The sequence below is a fragment of the Penaeus japonicus genome, unplaced genomic scaffold (genome assembly GCF_977035675.1).
Source record: "Penaeus japonicus unplaced genomic scaffold, GWHDUDI00000001_assembly GWHDUDI00000034, whole genome shotgun sequence".
In the NCBI taxonomy this organism is placed as follows: Eukaryota; Metazoa; Arthropoda; class Malacostraca; order Decapoda; family Penaeidae; genus Penaeus; species Penaeus japonicus.
Window position 1 is genome coordinate 22950850 of NW_028234436.1, and position 10000 is coordinate 22960849.

General features: G+C 36.1%; 2 protein-coding genes across 3 annotated transcripts in view; one reads left to right on the plus strand and one right to left on the minus strand.

Moving 5' to 3' along the window:
- mRpL9 (mitochondrial ribosomal protein L9) overlaps positions 1-3833 on the plus strand; it is a 4974-nt gene extending 1141 nt beyond the window's left edge. Inside the window, exons 2-6 of the mRNA XM_043011784.2 lie at positions 22-165; positions 1121-1280; positions 1623-1792; positions 3135-3335; positions 3508-3833. Of these exons, the coding sequence (XP_042867718.2) occupies positions 22-165; positions 1121-1280; positions 1623-1792; positions 3135-3335; positions 3508-3708 (876 nt within the window). The 3' untranslated portion in view covers positions 3709-3833. The remainder of the gene's footprint in view (positions 1-21; positions 166-1120; positions 1281-1622; positions 1793-3134; positions 3336-3507) is intronic.
- A 413-nt stretch (positions 3834-4246) lies between these two features.
- The window catches only part of LOC122250400 (uncharacterized), a 6716-nt gene continuing 962 nt past the window's right edge, over positions 4247-10000 (minus strand). The window contains exons 1-4 of one of the 2 annotated variants that reach the window (XM_086530949.1): positions 6438-6583; positions 5417-5546; positions 4832-4926; positions 4247-4560 (exon numbers count right to left, since the gene is read on the minus strand). In XM_086530949.1, the coding sequence (XP_086387075.1) occupies positions 4384-4560; positions 4832-4926; positions 5417-5546; positions 6438-6452 (417 nt within the window). In that variant the 5' untranslated portion in view covers positions 6453-6583 and the 3' untranslated portion in view covers positions 4247-4383. Of the gene's footprint in view, positions 4561-4831; positions 4927-5416; positions 5547-6437; positions 6584-10000 lie in introns of those variants that run through there. The other variant, XM_086530950.1, reaches the window with a different exon arrangement.

Below are 10000 nucleotides of genomic sequence, written 5' to 3' on the forward strand. Positions count from 1 at the left end.
AAAAACTGATTGATCTTTCAGATGCTGCGCTCGTTAACTCAGGGTTTGGCCCAGCTGCACTTGCACAGCACCGGACCAGCTGTGTCACGCGTTGCAGTCAGGACGTTACCCTTGCAAGAGGTGGAAGCAGTAGTCCCAGCTTTGTATCTTGTTCAGCAGGCCAGGGTAAAGTTTGAATATTATTTCTAGAAATGAGAATCTGGTTTATACCTTTTTTAGAAATTAAATGCAAAGTGATTTTTTTCCTGATTTATGTGCATTGTTGAATAATGATAGACTTACAGGTCTAGTCTTTCTTTTCTATGACTTATTTTATAGACGTATATATGCAATGTGATATGAAAGTCATCACATTACATAAAGCTGAACTGCAAAAGACCATTGGTGTGGGAGTATTGAGTAATCGTATCATTATCAGGACACAGCCTGATAATTATGGCTCTAATACCAAAATGCCATGAGATGCACGTGATTTTGGTATTTTCCATGGAACGGTGAAATAGTATACACTAACAAAGTCACTGTACTCTCTGATTGTTTTATTTTATAAAAAATGTGCTATAGTATGTTTTACTCTTTGCTTGATGTTTACTGCAAGTTGTAACATTATGGCCTTAATTTTTATTTGCAGTTGCAAAATCACAAAATAATTATTTTGAAAAACATTGATTATTGCCAAATGTAAATAATAGTAGTTACAGGCTTCCTAACTATATTATCTTTTGGCATGAAAAGTACAATATTTGGCAATGCTGAATGTATTATTAATGTAATATATAATATGTATATATAAATATTTATACATTCATGCACTCTGAATACCCAGTTTTAGAGCACACATACATTCATAGCATCCAGCATCCATTCCTTTGTATCATATTATTATTATTTATTTATTTATTTATTTTATTTTATTTTATTTATTTATGTATTTTTTTTGATGTATTGAATCTTAATATTTGATTTTCTTTTGGAAAATGTCTTTTTGGAATGCACCATGGCTTCCAAATACAGCAAAACCAGTATTTTTGTTTTGTTAGTACAGGTATATGATATTACTTTATATGTTTGTTCTAGCAATAATTATAGGCATAACTTCCTTTTCTATACAATTTGGCAGACCACATTCATTTTGAAACGCAAGAATAAGATTGAGTTACACAAGACGCCCGGAAAGATGCGTCCCATGAAAGCACGTCACTTTGTTTATGAGTTGGTTGAGGATACGAACGTCAGAAAGAAGGATCCGGTTAAGCTCATATTGACTAAACCAGTAGAGGGTAAGTGAACCTTATGTGATATTTTAGTATGAACTGAATTGGGGGTAGCTCTAGATTATGAAATATAGTTTGTACCTCAAAATGATGTTTGTTTTGCTAATTCTTTATATTTTCTGTTGCATAGCTTTATTGATTCATGCATTGTAGTGGTTATAAAAGTGTACTAAGAGATAGTTAATTTTCAGCAATGTAATTTGCTGATTCATATCATTGAAGCTTTTTTGGTCTTGAAATGATGAGTTTTATCATTCCTAAAGTGTTCAACTACAGCTTTTCTGTATTTGTATTTTTGGTTTCCTAAGACCACAATTGCCACTTGTATTGCTTCTCATTGCCCACCAGGTTTAGGATCGGTCGGAGATGTTGTTGAAGTGAAACCTCATCGAGCCAGAAACCACCTGCTGTTGCCCGGCCTTGCTGTTTATGCATCCCCGGAGAACTTGGAAAAATACTCAAATCTCATCAAGACATCGGAAATTCAGGACCAGCCCTCGTCTCCTTTTGCTATGAGGGTGAGTCATCTTTTTTTTCAGGAATTAAGGAAAGAACTATATTTATGAAAATGATTTCCTTGATATTGCTTAAAGAAGACATTTAACCCTTTTTGCCGCGGTATTTTTAAATAAGTTTGTACAGCCTTGTGTCAGTATTATTATATATGGTCTGGCCCATCTGCGTCTAGGCCTATTTCTTGCCTTGACAGCAAATGATGCCATCTGCGACCAATGGGTCAAGATTCAGTTAGAATAATGAATGATTTTAACTCAAAATGTGAATCCCTTAATCCATCCTTTGATTTCTCAACATCTTTGAATTAATGTAATCTTATACCAGAGAATTGCATAGTAAGAGTTCAATTTATAATATGATCCATGATTTGTATAGTAAAATTGCTAGTGATTATCTGATTGATAAATGTTCATTTATTTGGTACCTTGTCCATACCAGTGCTTGAGTTTTTCTTCTGTCGCATGACTTAGTTCACTTGCTTGTACTTAAGAATGAATGATAAAAAACTCATCCACTATAGATTGTAAGTCTAATGGTAAGGGGCAGTAGGGGGACTATAACTTTGATAACTCTTTTGTTAACAAGGGTAAGCACTGTTTGCTATGGTTTTCTATTATCAATTTTTACTACACATAGATGGTTCATAAGCACTGTCACCAAAGAGTCAGGCCTACATGACCTCACCTTTTTACCCCATTCCTTGAATTATTAAATTTGAAATAAAAAATTATATTATTGTTATTATAATTATATACATTAGGATTATCCTTATCATTCTCATTGTAATAATTTTGATAACAGTAATTATAGTAGTAAAGTAAAAGTTTAAAAATGATAATAATTAGAGGAATGGGGTACACTGGCAAGATCAAGTAGACCTGATAATTGTACTCTTAGTCTTTAACCCATTCACGCTGGGGCGATTCCGGCTCTGAATGGTCAGAATGCCGAGGTTTTTGAAAGCATAAGCCTAACACTTCGGGATTCTCGGGCGCACTAGCTGGGCTGTCCGCTGGCTCACCCTGAGTGCCGGCCTTGACGAAATATCTCGTCGCCGGCGTCTGGCGCAAAAACCACAAAACGTGTCAGCATGTCATCCAGCGCGAATGGGTTAAGCACTTGTTGAACCATCTATGTGTAAAAGAATTATTGAATAAAACCATATTAGACAGCACATATATACATTCTCCCCCAGCATCAAAAGGTTAAGAAAAGGTATTTTAAATTTGTAACTGCCCTGTAATGAGATCAGAATTATTTGCCAGGTAGATCAGTCTCCATCTTCGCAGTAAGCAAAGGAAGGCTTTTTGTATTAATCACTCCATAATTCTCAAAACTCAACAGACTGCCGAGCAACTTTCCACTCGGGTGATTTCCCTGAGCATGAACATGAACAATCCGTGGCAAGTAGAGCCCTGGCACGTGCGAGTCGCCTTCCGCAAGGCTGGGATCATCGTGCCCGAGGACGCTCTGACGCTCCCCTCCAAGCCGATCACTGGACCAGATCTCGATTTGCAGGAAAAAGAATTCCTTGTGAAAGTGAAGGTATAGCATATATTTTTGTTTACTGTAAGCAATCAAACTGTTTGGATTAGAAGAGGTATTGATTGTCGCTAAGTATTCGCCAATGAGGAATAGATTTTGAAGATTGCAAACAATACAGTTTCTGGCTTATATTCCTACTTATATTCCTACCTAATATCCAAATTATCCTCAGATCAATAACAAGGAAGAGGCAAAAGTCCGCTGCCGCATTAACCATTACTCGGTCAACCCTCGCGATCGCATACCTTGGAAGGCATTCCACTGGGAACATGTGGCAGAACCAATATTTGCAGAAGAGGCTGAGGAGCTAGAGGCCATCGCAAGAAAGAATCGACACACAAGGTTCCCAGAACAAGGGGAAGAGAACATGTAGAAGATGGGGCTTCAAGATAAATTTGAATGGATTTCTCTAGTATGTGCAATGTCAAATGGTCATTGTGATGAATTTGTTTGTATATGAACAGCTATTCTGAATGTAAATAAGATTGTTGAAATTTCCTTTTGTTTTATTTATTTATTTTTTATGAAATTCAGCTAAGATAATTGATTTTAGATTTGTAGATATGTTGTATATAGATACGGCTCGTGACAATATGAATTGAATGAGTTGGAGAAAATGTGATTATGAAAAAAGTATTGAAAATTGAACATTTTCTATATCACTTTCTTAATGTGATCTTGGTACATGTACTAAAATGATTTGTAAGATATATCAGAATGCAATAATGGTGGTTAACAGCATTTACTAGAAATAGGCTAAGAAAGGGGACTACAATATACAAAACTTTGCAGTAATAATGTATGGGACTTGTTTATACATTGTGTACATATACTTAGATTTTTTTGTCATAAAGTTGATTGAAATCAAAGGAACTTCAGGTGATGTTGTGGCAAGTTGATCAAAACAAATCTTCATTTAGAAAATTATTATTTTAACATCACATTTATCATATCTTTTACTGGAAGACATTTTACCTTTTATGGAATATAATTGAAAATGAGAAATTTGGTTAGGTACTTTCATTAGTAATATCCCATAATCAGAATCTTAGCCAAAAGGACAGCAGTTGCTTCCCCAGTCGCCACCGAAGTCGATGCATACTCCTTCGTCGTTACACAGCTTGCCCGTTTCCTCGATCTCCTGTACCTGATCAGGGGTCAGCTGCCAGTAGGACTTTATCCAGTAGCGTATTTGGAGTGCCAACTTCAAAACCTCAGGAGAATTCTGAAAAAAATTGATTGTTTGGATATTAGGGTTGTGTATTTGAAGGGAGGTATTAGAGTGGCATGATTAATCATTGTGTTGTTATTCAGCTGGAGTATAGACTCTTAAAATTTTTCAAGGATGGGGATTATGAAAGAGAAGTCACAAATAGTTAGCTCACTGCAACATTGCACAAAGGATATTACATATTGGGTTCTAAAGAAAAAGATAGATAATAACTCTCATAAGAACTAGAATTATAAATAGGATTTTGAAGACAATGATCACTAACCAGGTGATTTGCTTCACTTTTGGGTGATTGTCCAGCTATCAACGGAGTGCCAACAACTTGTCCCGTAAGTGCCATGTGAAGCACTGCATTCCGTTCTGTGAGGTAGGACAGAAAAGTATTAATGTTAATAATAAAGCAAAAGGTACTGTACTTGAAAGACTAGGAGCCCTGGCAGATGTAGAAAACTTTTACATGGGGTAGGGGGCAAGAGGTTTTGATAGAGAGGTATGAGGAAAAGAAACATCTTAGATAATTACAATAGTTTCAAGTCATAATTCTATTAATCTAATGTTCATTGTAGCTTTGAGCACCATATGTACTGAGCAATTTGTGTTTTGCAATTACATTTAAAAAAAATAAAAAGTTAGGCGACCTCTGGAGGGAGAAGCTCAACAGTAGGGGACATCTTCATGTATGAAACTGCAATCAAATCAAATTTATATGGACAATTAAAGTTAGGCAAGCTGAATACTAAATCCTCCTCCACACAGAAAGGAATTTCCTGTATTTTTTCATAATTTTTAACTAAGTATGATTAAAAAAAAAGAGAAAACTGATTTTACAGTCATATTCATAGGACCCTACCAGTGGGAGAGAGAGATTGGAAGAGTCTAGTCTCAGGTGAATCCACGATGGGGAAGGGGAAGGGTGCTGCCGTCGACACCCCCACCATCCCCACCACTAGCAACACCACTGCCTGCACACTGGGCTTCATCTGAGGAAGGAAAATCATCAGGATTAAATGAATGGTGAAAAAGGATTGAATTTTGATGTGTAAATAATGCCAATCTCTGCTTGTATAACCCAAGGTCTGTTTCTTGAGCCATATACAAAATGTGATTTTTGAACATTTATGTAATAATCCAAAATGATAACAAGTAAATACTGAAAAATGTAGATAAATTCAGGAGGGCATGATGACAAGAAATAAATGTATATGTATATATTTATCAATCTATCTATCTATTCAGCTATTTATATATGTGTGAGGAGAGAGAGAGAAACTTACTGATTGATTAACTGACTGACCGACCAACTGACCGACCGACTGACTGACTAACTAACTAACTAACTAACTAACTAACTAACTAACTGACTGACTGACTGACTGACTGACTGACTGACTGACCGACCGACCGACTGACTGAGACTGACTGACTGACCGACTGACCGACTGACTGACTGACTGACTGACTGACTGACTGACTGACTGACTGACTGACTGACTGACTGACTGACTGACTGACTGACTGACTGACTGACTGACTGACTGACTGACCGACTGACTGACCGACCGTCCGACCATATGAATTACCACGTGTAAAATGGATGCATGGATAGGAAAGACAGCACATGGATACACATCCTGGTAAATGAAAAATAATATTACCAACGGGAACACGGTTTATTGAAGCTGTAAGTAACACCACCTCCATTCTGTAACGCACTGGATTGTAGAAAAGAGTACAACAGTAATGCAGAATCCTATTAATGGCCGTAGAAGATAATGTAAATAAGATCAAAATACTCAAGCGGTCAAATCAACTAGCACGACATATAATTTCTAATAAATAATCACGACGAAATTGAGATTTCACAAACTAACCGTATAACGTCTCATTCAGAGTGCATGATAAGCCTCATGATTGCTGGTTTAAGGAAGTCTTGGGGTAGTCACTGTGTTGGTGATAATAATGGGGTATGTTTATATACGCAAGTGGGTTGAGCCAGTGCGTTCGTGCGTCTGTATTTATGCTTTTATGATAAGCACACGCTCGCTTTCTCTCTCTATCTTTTTCTATCTCTGTCTCTCTCTCTCTCTCTCTGTCTCTGTCTCTCTCCTCTCTCCTCTCTCTCTCTCTCTCTCTTTTTCTCTTCTCTCTCTCTCTCTCTCTCTCTCTCTCTCCTCTCTCTCTCTGCTCTGTGTGTATGAGAGAGTCGGCTTGTATGTGCTTGCGTATATACATTCATCTGTTTGTATGTACATGATAGATAAGAAATATTATTTACTGAAGAAAAACACCGGCATCTATGACACCTTTCTTATTTGAAGTGTATGCGTGCGCCCCAACTTAATTGTGCGCCTCTGTGTATTATTACCAATGTCCATGTGATTATCAGCCGTATTCTATAACGTTTTCTGCGTGTCGTGGCCATGTCATGTTCATGTTATGTCCATGTCGTGTTCATGTAACGAATGCGGTAATCTAGGACGCAAAAGCGCGGCACGTTTGCGTCAACTGCTTCAGGTTTACCAACCGTTCCAAAGTTAACCCACTTATTAACATGTTTCGGATGAATGGCACTGTCCACACGACAAATTCATAAGAGAAACTACAATCATAGGTAGCACTAACATAAGATAATTCAATTTTGGTATGAATCAGTCGTTGTACTTGTTCCTAGTTAAAGAATTGACAACCATTTCACGAACGCGCTGTTGGTAATTCACTCTACGCTCGATCAAAACAAACGGGATGTGAGGGACCGTGTGTTTATGAACAGATCTTCCTTATTTTATCTTTGTATATACTGTACATATATGCGCATTTTTAATATATCATGCATATAGATTTAATGTATACATATTTCATATAATTATATGCTTTAATTTTACGTCCCTGACTACTTTTACCATTCATTTAACTTCACTCTCCTTCGAAAAGTCCGCCAAAAGGTAAACAAACTCAAAATCAGCAGAGAATCCATGTTTTCCTAAAAGAGTTTGTAATCCGTGTCTAGGACAATGATGCCTAATATAACCAATATAGGTATTACTTTTCAAACGTAGTATTCTCATATGAAGTATTGGTAAGAAAAAGTACAGTAAAAATATGATTTTTTTTCACTCGTGTAACTATCGTGACAAGCCTACCCCCTTGCCACGGAGTTTCCACGATTGTTCCAATACTTTCCACGCATTTGCCACGAATTTGCCACGCTTTTGCCGCGAACCCGCGCTTCTAGAATAAGAATCGCGGCATGTTCATGTCATGTACACGGCGCGCTTAGGGACTTAGAATATGGCTGTATGTACCTGCGTGTGTGTGAGTGTGTGAACATGTGCTGTGTGATATGTTTGGGTAACTGTGCATTTGAGCACACGTGTTGCAGATATATGCATACGCAAAATCTGTCATATTAAAAAAAAAAAAAAAAAATCCCGAGCAATTATAAAATAGACAGACAGATAAGTAAGGTCACTGCTCTACACACAAAATAGTCCTAGTGCAAGATTTTCCTTTTGAAAAAAAAGAAAGAAAAAAAAATATATGCTTGTATCTATCCTTGATTCAAAAGCAGTGACCTGCTGTACCCATTTCCTCTGCTTTGCGTGAGTCATACGCAGAAGACCGGAAACGTTTATTTCCTTTGGTGTATATCTTATCTTTGATTCTTTACCGTGTTTCTTTTATTACTTCATATCGGAGGATTAGTATAGTCTTGTGTAGGGATACGAGCACAGTACTCTTTTGGCTTTAATTAAGAGTACAAATTGTTTTATCAGTGGTTTTACAACATTAACGAGTAATATAATGTGTAAATGTCATGATAAATGTAAGTAATGGTTATAATGATAGTTACTATCACTGATATTACCTTTACCATTAGCATTACTGTTGTGTTTTTATGTAATGATGATTAATATTGTGACGAAAATATCAATGACAATTATAACTTTCATTATCATCATTATCATTCTTACTATGACTATCATAGTTATTATTATCATTCTTATAATAATTATTATCGTTATTATCATTATCATCATATAATCATCAACCTTGTTATCAAATCATTTCATCAACGCTTCTACAATAATGATGTTACAGTCGAAAGTTTCACAGGTGTTCAACACAATAATCACCCTTAATCATAGACTACATATATAGTCATTAAGAAAGGAAGGAGCCTGTGTTCGAATGCAACGGAAACGTTTGGAAAATTACGCTGGCTTTTTGTGAACGCGTTCGGGTATGATTTTTAAACGCGTTAGTGTAATAGAATGAGCTACAGTGTCAGTGGAAAAGACTATGATTATCATCTTTCGGGATTCTTGAGGTTGTGGGGAATAAGGATGTGTATTTTCCATGTTGAAATTGATAATTTTCTGGTACTGTCAGTCTTAAAAAAAAGAAAAAAAGATGATACTGAATGTCAAAAGAAACAGACAATTTTTTTTTGGAGTGGATTGTGGATTGACGTTTTTATGATGCCAGGCAAAAAGCCAAGCCCGGTATGATCTACACTGGTTAGTCATGCTATTGGTAATCTAGCATATCAACACTATTGCAACAGTTATTTCAACGACGCCTCGCAATTGCAACGCATGAAACTTTTATTTGTTTATTATTTTTTAATTTTCATGGCACACAAACCAATGAAAAACAAAAGAAGTCTCTCCCGCAACTTCCATTTCCTAATACAACTACAGTTTTCCCGACCGCACTGTATAATAGGTCGCCCATCTCTCTTTAATGTGTCTTAATTACCTTTCTATTTCACTACGTTAACACCAAGAGGCAAGAGGACTCCTAAAACACCGATCTACCTACTTTTCTCATGCACAAGTACTCTTGATTCTTAAACTGTTCTTTTTCACTTTTTTTTTTTTTTTTTTTTATGTAGACCTATTTTTAAGAGAGTGGCCATATTCGCTTATGACTTCTGATCAGAATATTAGAAGCTGAAATTATTCCGTTTGTCTTTCTTGGGAGACTGCTAAACGTTATTTTTAGAAGTAAGATTATTTTTTAAAATTGTACTACATGTGTTGTTTCGAAGTTTCTGGTGCCACAAGAGTGTATCGTAATATCACTTATAGTTAGTGTTGGTAGTTACTTTACAAGTTCCTATTAATAACATTATTCGAGCATAAGTTAAACCTCGTGAAGACCTAATATCTACTGTACTTACGTCTCAAAAAGCTTCAGAAAATTGAAAATTGTTATAGGTTAATTAAGGGTAGCTAACATTTCCTTTTATGATAACAGTATTGCTACTAACTTTAATTTCAAGAAGAGGAAGAAGAAGAAGAAGAGAAAGAATGAGAAGGAGAAGGAAAAGAAGGAGGAGGAAAAGGAGAAGGAGAAGAAGAAGAAGAAGAAAAGAACTAGGCATATAAGAAGGAGAAAAATTGCACTCAATTTAAACATCATAAATATTGTA